Consider the following 12,845-nt stretch of genomic DNA (forward strand, 5'->3'; position numbering starts at 1 on the left):
CATAGAGGTCGGGTGCAGTGTGAGCTGGGCAGCAGCCGAAAGCAGGGCACTTGGCGGTCCGATCCTCGGCTACATAAGCTAGCTCTTGGGACGTGGAACGTCACCTCGCTAGGGGGGAAGGGGCCTGAGCTAGTGCGTGAGGTGGAGAAGTTCCGCCTAGATATAGTCGGACTCACTTCGACGCACAGCAAGGGCTCTGGAACCAGTTCTCTTGAGAGGGGCTGGACTCTCTTCCACTCTGGCGTTGTGGGCAGTGAGAGGCGACGAGCTGGGGTGGCAATTCTTGTTGCACCACGGCTCAAAGCTTGCATGTTGGAGTTCAACCCAGTGGACGAGAGGGGAGCTTCCCTCCACCTTCGGGTGGGGGGACGGGTCCTGACTGTTGTTTGCGCTTACGCGCCAAACAGCAGCTCAGAGTACCCACCCTTTTTGGATTCACTCGAGGGAGTACTGGAGAGTGCTCCCCCGGGTGATTCCCTCGTTCTACTCGGGGACTTCAACGCTCATGTTGGCAGCGACAGTGAAACCTGGAGAGGCGTGATTGGGAAGAATGGCCGCCCGGATCTGAACCCGAGTGGTGTTTTCTTATTGGACTTTTGTGCTCGTCACAGATTGTCCATAACAAACACCATGTTCAAACATAAGGGTGTCCATATGTGCACTTGGCACCAGGACACCCTAGGCCGCGGTTCCATGATCGACTTTGTAGTTGTGTCATCGGAGTTTAATCTTCGACAAAAATGCACACTGACACTGCAATAGAAGAGGTGTTTTATTTTGAAAATAACATTGACAACACAGTCATATTCCGCTTGTATTTAGATGGGATGTCCATACATTATTAATACTGGAGAACATAAAATAACACAATAAAAATGCATAAATAAATAAATTTCAGACGCTAAGATGAAGGAAACTACCATTGAGATCAAAAAAATTATACATAATACAAAAAAAACCAACACACCGCATAAAAATGAACTTCCTGGACAAGGAATAACTGTATTTATAAAGCAGTATTATATCCAAGCGACAATTCAACTCCAAGATTCAAAAACAAAAGTGTTGAGTCAGCCTGTACAAAAACTACAAAGTTGTTAACTCAGGCCATCCTGTTTGTGGGGTTTTTTTTGTCTTAAGTCTACGAACACATCCCTGTATCTAACACACACACACACACACACACACTGACAGGACATAGGACCACACTGGTGAGCTAAGGCCACAGCGCCCCCTGGCCTGCAGTTCCTGCTGGAGTGTTGTGATGGAAAAGTCAGCTCTGATGTGAAATGTGTCCATTAGTTTAAAAAAAAGAAGACCTCATTGTGTAGTTTAAGGCTAAATATGACAGAACGCATATTACATTCATTGCAGCTTTAAGAAATTATACAAAAAAATACATGTAAAGTACCCCAACCCACAAAAAAGCAACATTTATCTCCATAAACACTGCAATATTTACACGGTGAATCACAGCCTTGCAGTGTGGGATGCTACACACAGAAATACTCCTTAGTTTTTTTCCAAGGTTTCTCACAGCAAATCCAACGTGAGGGTTTTATTTAGTCGCCGTACAGAAGAAGTGAAATGGAAAAGCAGGGACGGCCTCAGAATATTTACTTAAATGTTTTTTTTTAAATTCTGGCTTGAAAGTACAATAGGAGCATCTTGTCTGCCAGGTACTGTGTGAAAATGGCAAAATATTAAAATACAACTGTTGTTCATTTGTGCCATAACAATTTGTGCTGTTTTAAGTCTGACCTATGATGTTACAAAAACATTTAATAGATATTTCAGTATAAATAAAGGTGTGAATAGTAAAAAAAATATATAATTGCACAAGCAATTTGTTATGGCCAGACCTGTGCGTTTATTTCCGTACCTGACGGTTTCAGCTACAACTGTTGCCTTCCTCAGAGGTTGACCATTTTTGAAGACCTAATGAACCTCTTTGTATAATTGCACAAATGTCATAGTTTTTTTTGGACAGCACTAACATTTAAAGACATTTAGACAAGGCGTGTGTTTGTGCTGGTGGCTGATAAAATACTATGTACTTTAGAATGACTTTAAAACGGGGTTTTTTTACGACACAAACAAACAACAGGGTCATTTTAATTTTTGTAAGTAATTCTCGTTATAAAACAATGAACATGTTTTCAAGTCATGTTCCTCTAATTACAAGTTGCTGGAATGATGTGAGACAGGAGCAGTTGTTACAAATATTTATAATATAAAAAAGACAACGCTCAATGTAAATTGTGTATTTATAAGAAAAAAAGGAGGTATTTACTGTAGCTCACACACCTCACATTTCAGCAACCGGTTTTATTACAGCATATCTTCCCAAAGGACAATTCTACAGAAACATACTTTAGAGTAGTCAATGTACAGCTTGAAAAGCAGGGGGAAAAAAACAACCTCTGGCAACGCATGTGCAGAAAAATCTGTGTTTTTAGATACAGTCAAAAACGGTGGTTTGTGAGTGCTGCTGAGTTGCTGTTCACAGAGTGAAACATTCCAGCATGTACCTTGTGAAGCAGATGGCAGTTAGTCCAAACACACCTGACATGTACTCACATGCTGTACATGGACTACTCTAAAGAATACCCAACTTTCTTTTCTTGAGAATGTATAATAAAATGTTGCAATGTGAGGCTAGCTGGTGTATAAAAAAAAGCAACATGGTTGCACAATAACAAGACACAGATGAACCTAATAAGCATGTTAGGGTCATTTTACCATTATCCATCCATCCATTTTTTACCGCTTGTCCCTTTCGGGGTCACGGGGGTCGCTGGAGCCTATCTCAGCTGCATTCGGGCGGAAGGCGGGGTGCACCCTATGAATATTCATCGAATCATGTCCCATTTCTAACAAGAATTGATGAATGTGTGTGAGTGGCGGTGCCTACGCGAGCCTTTAGTGTCCGGTTACCTCGATGACATCATCATCATCAGAACTCTCGCCGCCGTTGCCCGTGCCTTCACGTCTGTCGGCTTGGGTCAGCGCCGCCCCCAACAGGCTGGAGGTGGGGTTGTTAAAATGGGACAAGTAGCTGGACGTGTCGGAAGACGGATTTGGCGCCGAGAACCCCGCTGAGCTGGAGAGAAGCGGCGCCGGGAACATCCTGGGCTCGGGGAGCAAGGACTGGCTGTAGTTGAGAGGGAAGCCCGAGGACAGAAGACCTGCCACGTTGGGGTTCATCAGGTATGACGGCATGGAGCCGGACGGCAGGGAGGAGGAAGTGGTGGCGGATGATTCTGACGGCGACATGGGGGCGGAGGATGCAGAGGAGGAGAGGATGGTGGACAGCGCCGACGAGGACGGAGGAGGAAGTTGTCCGTTCCCGGGTGCAGAAGGGAACATTGTCTGTAGGTCGGACAGCGGCGTTTGAAGGTACGAGGATCCGCTGCTCCCGCCCATCAGAAGAGGGTGAGTCATGTGGCCCAACAGCGAGGAGGAGTTGAGACCCACTGGCGGGTAACCCAGCCCGCTGGAGCTCAGTGGGAGTCCTGGGTAATGCGACGCGGCCGAAGTCCGCTTGCTGCCCGCTTGAGCGCCGCCTTGACTGTCGGCGTGCTTGCGTTTCACGCCTTGCGTCTCTAAAGCGGAGCTGAAGATGTCAATGTTGAGTGGAATCCGACTGCCTCCATCCCTCGCCCGCGCGGCGGACACCGCCGATTGGGACAATATGCTGTTCCCCGCGACGGCGTCATCACTTGCCGAAGCGGTGTAGCGGCTGATCTCGCGGAGAATCTCAGAGCTTAACGGAGAGGACGACTGCGGATCCACATCGGGCGAATGCTGCTGCTGCTCCACAGGCGACGCACAGCCATTACTGAGCGGATGCTGGAGGTCTGTGGAGCCAAACGATGAAGAAAAGTCAGGAAAAAAAACATAGAATCCACAATTCAAGATAAATATGAACTAGAAAACGACCGATTATTGACGCCGATATTTGGCATTTTGGCGTATACCGGTACTGGCTTACAACTACAACAGAACTACAACAGCAGATAGAATATTTACACATACAGTCGTGGTCAAAAGGACATAATGTCATGGCCAAAACACATTGTCTTTCTGTTTTTTATGCTCTTTAAATCACAAATAAATGCTAGCAAGAGGCCGCTAGCAATGCACGCCGTAAAAAAACCCTCCATCAACGTAATAAATACCAGCATGTACAGTATGTAACGTAGTAACAGGCACATTTATAAAAACATGTAACATATACGTATTTTGGTCATTTTAAGGATTACAGCAGCACATTGATTTGACAGAGCACATAACGTTTGCTATTTCCTTCACTGACAACTACTATTGCTAATCATGGCAGACTTCATGAGAGACGACTACTTTTGGACAAATACTAAGCATCATGTAGTGATCAGTGCTGAACAAGAAATACAAACTATGAACATAATAAAACAATCACAACGTTCGCTTTCACTGGTATGTCGACTGAAGGGATGTTTCCATTGCTCAGCACAAGACTTGTGTTCCCCGATTATATCATGAATTAATCATAATTGTATGTTGTTTTCAGAGGGCTTTTATGGGCACAATATATGAAGTAGTCAAGTACGAGCCGTATTTCACAAATAAGAATACACAAAAAAAGTCAAAAACATTTGTGTTCTTATCTCACATTGGGATTTTGTGAATGATAGGCAGAATTTTTAAAAACTGCAGTTCCCCTTTAAACAAAGTGTGCATACTCTATGTTTACAGTATATTCTATTCTAACAATGTTGCAATTAAAAACACAATGCAATTTTATAACATTTTATTTTTCAGACCGCTAACTGTCAAACTCTACAATCCTATCACATAAAGAACACATGTCATGCCTGTTTTGGGCCCTAGGGGTGCACAAAGGTTAAGAAAATTAAACGCTACTATTTTGTACCTCTTGAAACAGCAGCGCTCCTGATTGTCGGTCTACTGATTTTTCCCGATCTAATAGCAAAAATCCTGCCGTCGTTGGTCCTTATGTAGGTACCTTTGGACAAGAAAGCAATGATGAGGAACTTAGTACACTAAAATAATAAATACAGAATGAACTTCTCTGTACCTTTAGAACCTCTTATTACGTGGATGCTCTCGCCAGCGCTGATTCGAGCTTGTACGTCTGTTGTGCTGTTAGCTCCTGGGATGACGATGTCTGCAAATTTGCATAACGGGAACATGAAAAAAAAAACAAAAACATTAAATTATATTTGTGGCATGCCGGCGAGACAAACAATACTTATGTTTGACATATTTTGATATACCGCCTTCTGTGAGAGGGCTTTATAAATACGGTTGGTATGTTCTGGTACCAGTAGAGGTGACAATCCTCTGGACGTGCACTCCGGCCTTCTGCAAAAAATTGACAGGTAAGCTGCCGGGAGAGCTGGATCCGGCCACGCCCATGACCACCTGGCGAGGCATCATTGGGATCGGCGTCGACTGGATGGGCCTGACACTCGCTACTGGCTTTTCGTCGGGCCGAATCATAGGCCGCCTGGAAGTAACAAGAAAAGTTACAACTAATGAGCTGTTGTTTGAAGTGAAAGAGTCAGGAAGGCCGTAACAGAATACAGGAAGTCCTTGGTCTATTACGACATCAGTTACCACTAGAGGTGGGAATTTTGGGGCATTTTACGATTCTTGGGGTGAGGATTGGATTCAGAACAAATCAACCCGATTTTCAAAATATATTTTTGGTACATCAATTATTATTGTTATTTTTTTTAAATATTTGTTTTTCTCCCGCAAACAAGTAAACCCCAAAAAAAAAAAAAAAAAAAAAAAATATATATATATATATATATATATATATATATATATATATATATATATATATATATATATATATATATATATATATATATATATATATATATATATACATAAACAAAAAAACACATGCATCAGTCAAAGAAGTACAGGCAAATGTTGACATGAAGCCACAGACAACTGCACCCCTCAATGTCCCCAACATGGTGCAGCAATACACAAAAGCCTCATCAATTATTTACATTTCAATTACTTTTCAATCAGGGTTAAATTTTTGATTTTTTTTTAAAACATATTTTAGGAACCCACCCCATACTTTCCTGAAGCTTCACAGAACAACCGTTCAATGTCAGCCTAATTTTCTAATTTAAGGAAATAAAGTGAAGTGAAGTGAAGTGAATTACATTTATATAGCGCTTTTTCTCAAGTGACTCAAAGCGCTTTACATTGTGAAACCCAATATCTAAGTTACATTTAAACCAGTGTGGGTGGCACTGGGAGCAGGTGGGTAAAGTGTCTTGCCCAAGGACACAACGGAAGTGACTAGGATGGCGGAAGCGGGGATCGAACCTGCAACCCTCAAGTTGCTGGCACGGACGCTCTACCAACCGAGCTATACCGTCCCAGAATATCTCTAATCCAGCGGGTGTGGCAGGGAGGCGCTGCAGCCTTCCAATTTAGCACAATGAGTTATCTAGCCAACAAAGTAGTAAATGCTACCAGGTTCTTTTGGAATTTGCTAAGAGAAGATGACAAAGGGGCTACCCCAAATAGTCCGCTTTTATGATTCGTAAACCTGGGATATCTATCGATTTTATCGATAAATTAGAGTTTTTTGTTGCAGACGATTTACAAAATAAAAAATCAATGCTTTGGGATATCTATCAATTTTATCGATAAATTTGAGTTTTTTGTTGCAGACGATTTACAAAATAAAAAATCAATGCTTTTCTCCTCATTCTCCAGCATATTTTTTGGCCGCCTTGAGCTTCCTTCCTAATAAAACTATATAGTCATCTCAACGTTTTACTTGTTTATTTGCATACAATGTACAATACTAAATTTTTACTTACAGTACCGTATTTTTCGGATTATAAATCGCAGTTTTTTTTTCATAGTTTGGCCGTGGGTGCGACATATACTCCGGAGCAAATTATGTGTGAAATTATTAACACATTACCGTAAAATATCAAATAATATTATTTATCTCATTCACGGAAGAGACGAAGCAAATGTCAGCAATCGTCACACACACGTCAGCAATCGTCATACACACGTCAACCAATAAGAATTCGGCGGGGGAGGGTCATGGCAGAAATGCATTGTGGGTCATTGGATGCTAACTGCTATATGCTATATGCTACTGCGGTAGCTATTAAAATTGATAATTTTAACATTAGCAATAACTTATAAAAACTGAGAAGGGCTGAACAAAAATGGCACCGAAAAGGAAATCATATACTGCAGATTACAAGCTGGACGTAGTGAAATATGCAGCAGAAAACGGTGATCGAGCAGCAGAAAGAAAGGACGCTAGCATGTGATGTGCAATGCTACATTTTTATTTGGAGAAGTATTTTTTTTCAAGACAGAAGTTTTAAGTTTGCACTTTATTGATCTCAATGTTGAAGATTATTATTTATTGGCATGCAATGTACAATGCTACAATTTTTTTAACAAATTTATTTTTTATCTAAGACAGAAGTATTGTCACCCATAGGAAGCTCTTAACTTAGTTCTTTGAAAATGTTGCCTAAAAAGTACAATTTCTATCTGGTCTAAAAATAACATTATATAAATTAGAACTTTGTTAAGAGTAAGATGCAGTGTATGCAGCATCATTTCAATCTACTTGTTTTTGATCAATCGATATTTTTGGGAAAAAATCGGAGATTTAATTTTTAGGCCATATCGCACAGGCCTAATGATTTGGTTTGATCTTTTCGCCAATCACCAAAGACAAATTAATAAACATTTCAGTCCAATAACTGCACAGAGATGGGCAAAGCCAAAACATACAGTATGTATTAAGTTAGCTGGAGACTGTTCACACTTCACATAATACAGATATTCCGTCGTACATCTTAGCTAGCCGGACTTTGGTATAGTAGCTACGATCTATTAGCTTGCTTTGAATAAAGCTGTGTCTAGCAGAAATAGAATACTTTCATAAGTCTACTACTAAAAATATCTGTCCAGCTCTCTTCAAATAGAGTCACTCTTAAGTCACCCTCCCACAGTGGTTTGACTGAATTCAGCGATATACATGTAATTGATCCTTTTAAAGTTGGAAGTGGTGTCAAAAAAGCATCTCAAACTGTGTCAGTCGATTACTTTGGAAACCTGGGAAAAGTATTATGAACAAAACTGCGGATTTGTAGATATCCAAAAAAGTGTTGATTAGGGAGTGAAAATTTATCACAGAGTTGCTGGAGAGAAACAAAAATGTTGTCAATGTATACATCTTTAATGATGTTGATCCCCAGACTTCACCATCTTAAAAAGGCACTATCGACAAGAGAGGGAGGGAAAGTATGGTTAGCAGTGATGGGTGCAAGACTAGAAATAATCTGTAAACCAAGAAATAATCTGTAAACCAAAATAGCGCTTAAACTGAACCAAAATTCTGAATGAAGTTTTTACTATTGGATTTTTCGTAAAAACGGAAGTATAGAAGAGTGCAGGGTTCGAATTTAACCACGGCAAGTGCCGCAACCGCTCTTGTCACTTGCCGTAATGCTCTAAAAAATTGACCAGCCTCGACGGCGAGTGTATGCCGTGACCCCCCTTTACTTTTTACTTGTCAATGGACTAAGGATGTAACGATAAACGGTAAAAGGTCCTGCCACCTGCAGAAATACTCTGATGACTCTGCTGTGGTCGGGTGTATCGGAGAGGGACGGGAATTGGAGTACAGGACACTGATCGCTGACTTTGTGGAGTGGTCTCAGGCGAACCATCTGGTCCTTAATGTGGACAAGACCAAGGAGCTGGTCATCGACTTCAGGAAGAGAGTGACCCCGGTGGAACCCATCAAGATCCAGGGCCGGGAGGTGGCAGTAGTGGAGCAGTACAAGTACCTGGGAGTCCACTTGAACAGCAGACTGGACTGGAAGGACAACTGCAAAGCTGTTTACAAGAAGGGCATGAGCAGACTCTTTTTCCTGAGGAAGCTTAGGTCCTTTAATGTGTGCAGCAAGCTGTTGGAGATCTTTTATCAGTCTGTTGTGGCCAGTGCACTGTACTTTGTAGTGGTTGGTTGGGGGAGCAGCGCCAGCAAAAGGGACTCAAACCGGATTGATAAACTGATCCGGAAAGCCGGCCAAACTATTGGCACGCAGTTGGAGGCGTTTGTGTCAGTGAGGGACAGGAGGACACTGGACAAACTGCTCGCCATCATGGACAATCCTGCCCACCCACTCCACCTGACAATTAAGGGACAGCTGAGCTCATACTCCAACAGGCTCCTTCAACTTCCTTCCCGCACTGTGCGATTCAAGAACTCCTTCATTCCGTACTCCATCCAGCTGTATAATCACTCGCCATACAGCAATAGATGACATCTGCCTATTACCTGACACCTGACATGTTAGCTACTTCTCGTTTATAATGTTTATAATGTCTATCTTCTATTTCCTGCTGGACGTACTCTCTATTTTATGCTGCTGCTGTCATATATACTGTATATACTGTAATATTGTACATGGTCATTGGTGTATATTGTATATATGTTATAGACATAATATAATATATCTGTATATAAATTATTCTGTACACATATTATGTATATATTCGTATATATGTTAGATTTTTTTTATAGCTTTTTTAGTCTATTTATACCTGCATTGTCCTTTCCATCCTTACACTTTCCATCATTGTAACTGAGCTACTGTGTTGAACAATTTCCATTGTGGATCATTAAAGTTTGTCTAAGTCTAAGTCTAAGTCTATAATGATAAACCACGGTAAAATTCCAGACTAACGTAGTAATAACGTTAACATTTTTAATTACCAAAAAAAAAGTCATTTATTAATGCATTTTAGGCAACACTGCTCACTTCCTGAATACTGAAGCGCCACAGCGTCTGCGAATGTGCACTAGAGCCGTTCGGCTTGCGAAACATGGCGCCGACTTTATAGACTTTTGCTTTAAAAATGTTCCCTCCGAGGTAACGGAGAGCCGATCGCTTTGTTTCACTTCATTTCACTCGCTTCTATTTCAGTGGCGTATCGGTGTGCGATTAAGAGCGCAATGCTGTTTTAGGACAAAAATATTTTATGTTGCAGTTTCATTTTGAACGTGCAGCTGGTGTCCTTCCGTCAGCTGCTGTGACAGAGTTACCATGCAGCAGACGATGTGTCGGGAACGTTGCCACAACTTGTTTATAAACTTTAGTTTATACGGTATCTATAGTTTATTTACTGGGATGCTCACTCATCTTTTATTTAACTGTTTGAGTTTGAGTTTATTTCGAACATGCAAGCATACAACATGATACATCACAATTCCCAGTTTCTTTTCAACATGTTCGAAAAGGAGTAGGAAGAAGCAGAGCTTATTTAATCCTACCCCTTTTCTTTACATAACAGTTGCAAAACTTTTTGTTCACTTCCGGTTCACAATTTTTTCACAATAAACTCCATAAGTAATCACAATAAAAATAAATAAATAAATAATAGTAAGAATTTAATAATAATAATTGGTGAAGTAAGTCATATTTCATATGATGAGATAAGTAAGATTACTTTAAGAATGAATGAATGGATGGATGAAATAAATTGAGAATGTTTGTCATGGTTCTTCTTCTTTGTACTTTGTAAACACTTTAAGTTTGAAGAGTTTCTTGAAGTGTATCATATTAGTACATTGTTTGATTGCTTTGCTTAATCCATTCCATAATTTAATTCCACATACTGATATACTGAAGGTCTTAAGTGTTGTACGTGCAAACAAATGTTTTAAATTACGTTTTTCTCTAAGATTATATTTCTCCTCTTTTTTTGAGAAGAATTGTTGTATATTCTTGGGTAGCAGGTTATAGTTTGCTTTGTGCATAATTTTAGCTGTTTGCAAATTCACTATGTCGTGGAATTTCAGTATTTTTGATTCAATAAATAAAGGGTTTGTATGTTCTCTATATCCAACATTATGTATTATTCTAACTGATCTTTTTTGTAACACCGTTAATGAATGAAGTGTACTTTTGTAATTATTTCCCCATATTTCTACACAGTAGCTCAGATATGGTAACACTAGTGAGCAGTAGAGAATATGAAGGGATTTTTGGTCTAGAACATGTTTTGTTTTATTCATTATTGACGTGTTTCTTGCAACATTATGTTGTATATTTTTTACGTGAGATTTCCAGTTCAATTTATCATCAATCATTATACCTAGAAATTAGGTTTCGTTTACTCTTTCAATTTCTATTCCGTCTATTTGTATTTGTGTTTGACTTTCTCTTCTACTGTTACCAAATAGCATTATTTTAGTTTTACTAAGATTCAACGATAGTCTGTTTTTGTCAAACCATCTTTTTAATTTGTTAATTTCTTCTGTTATTATTTGTATTATCTCCTGTGCGTTCTCTCCTGAACAAAACGCTGTTGTATCATCCGCAAATAATACTAACTTTAAATATTTTGTAACTTTACAAATGTCATTTATATAGAGATTGAATAATTTAGGTCCTAGTATTGATCCCTGAGGTACACCACAGGATATATTTAGCGTTGTAGATGTGTGTTCGCCTAGCTTCACGTATTGTTTCCTGTTCGTTAGATAACTTCTTATCCAGTTTAAGACTAACCCTCTGATGCCATATCGTTCTAGTTTTTTGATTAAAATATTGTGATTAATTGTGTCAAATGCTTTAGTTAGATCCATAAAAACCGCTGCCGCACATTTTTTACTATCTATTGCATTGGTAATTTCTTCTGTAATTTCAATTAAAGCCATTGAAGTTGAAACATTAGCTCTATATCCATATTGGTTCTCTTCGAGTATTCTATTTTTATTTATGAAACTTTCTAATCTGTTATTGAACAGTTTTTCAATGATTTTAGAAAATTGTGGAAGTAGAGAAACAGGTCTATAATTTGTAAATTGATGTTTGCCTCCAGTCTTATAAATTGGTGCAACTTTAGCTATTTTCATTTTGTTTGGAAATGTACCTGTTTGAAATGATAGGTTACCAATATACATTAATGGTCCTGAGATCTCTTCAATAACCTTTTTTATCGTTTCCATAGCAATTCCGTTACAATCAGTTGAAGTCTTAGATTTACATTTTTTCACGATTGTAACTATTTCCTCCTGTGTCACATTACTGAGGAACATGGAGTTGGGATTTCGCTCTATGGTATCATTATAGTCCTCAATTGGAACTGGGTCTGGAATCCTTTCTTCCAATTTTGGTCCAAAATTTACAAAATAATTATTGAAGCTTTCAACTACTTCCTTTATGTTGTCATTTTTTTTATTTTCATCTAAGAAGTATCGAGTGTAGTCCCTCTTAGTTCCATTTTTAATAATGCTATTGAGGATGCCCCATGTTGCTCTCATATTATTTTTGTTCCTGTCCAATAATTCACTGTAATATTCTTTTCTACATGATCGTAGTATGTCTGTTAACTTGTTTTTATACTTTTTGTACTTAATTTCTGCCTCTATAGTTATTTGTGCTATAAATGTTCTTCTTACAAGCATTTTTTAATCCTTTTGTCATCCATGGTTGATTATTCTTTCTCTGCTTGTTACTGAGTTGTATCCATGGACAATGTTTGTCATAAAGTATTATGAACTTGTTTAAGAAATGTTCATATGCTTCATCAACCTCTTTTTCATTATACACATTGTCCCAATCTTGCTTTTGTAGTTCAATTTTGAAGGCAGTCATCCTCTTCTCTGTGCATAGTCTTCGAAATGTCCTTTTGTCTTCCATGTTCTTCTTGTAGTTTCCATCATATATTGTAAAAACTGGCAGATGATCACTAACGTCGCTTATAAGTAGACCACTTGTAGTGTTATTATCAAAATCATTGGTAAAAATATTATC

The 12,845-nt window shown here is 39.3% G+C and overlaps 1 protein-coding gene across 3 annotated transcripts in view; it reads right to left on the bottom strand.

Annotated features, from left to right (window-relative positions):
• Nucleotides 1-759: 759 nt before the first annotated feature.
• The window catches only part of LOC133647072 (helicase ARIP4-like), a 44,881-nt gene continuing 32,795 nt past the window's right edge, over nucleotides 760-12,845 (bottom strand). For all 3 annotated transcript variants that reach the window (XM_062043158.1, XM_062043139.1, XM_062043148.1), the window contains exons 19-22: nucleotides 5,328-5,512; nucleotides 5,081-5,170; nucleotides 4,916-5,008; nucleotides 760-3,860 (exon numbers count right to left, since the gene is read on the bottom strand). In XM_062043158.1, the coding sequence (XP_061899142.1) occupies nucleotides 2,923-3,860; nucleotides 4,916-5,008; nucleotides 5,081-5,170; nucleotides 5,328-5,512 (1,306 nt within the window). In that variant the 3' untranslated portion in view covers nucleotides 760-2,922. The remainder of the gene's footprint in view (nucleotides 3,861-4,915; nucleotides 5,009-5,080; nucleotides 5,171-5,327; nucleotides 5,513-12,845) is intronic.

This window comes from Entelurus aequoreus, linkage group LG01 (genome assembly GCF_033978785.1).
Source record: "Entelurus aequoreus isolate RoL-2023_Sb linkage group LG01, RoL_Eaeq_v1.1, whole genome shotgun sequence".
In the NCBI taxonomy this organism is placed as follows: domain Eukaryota; kingdom Metazoa; phylum Chordata; class Actinopteri; order Syngnathiformes; family Syngnathidae; genus Entelurus; species Entelurus aequoreus.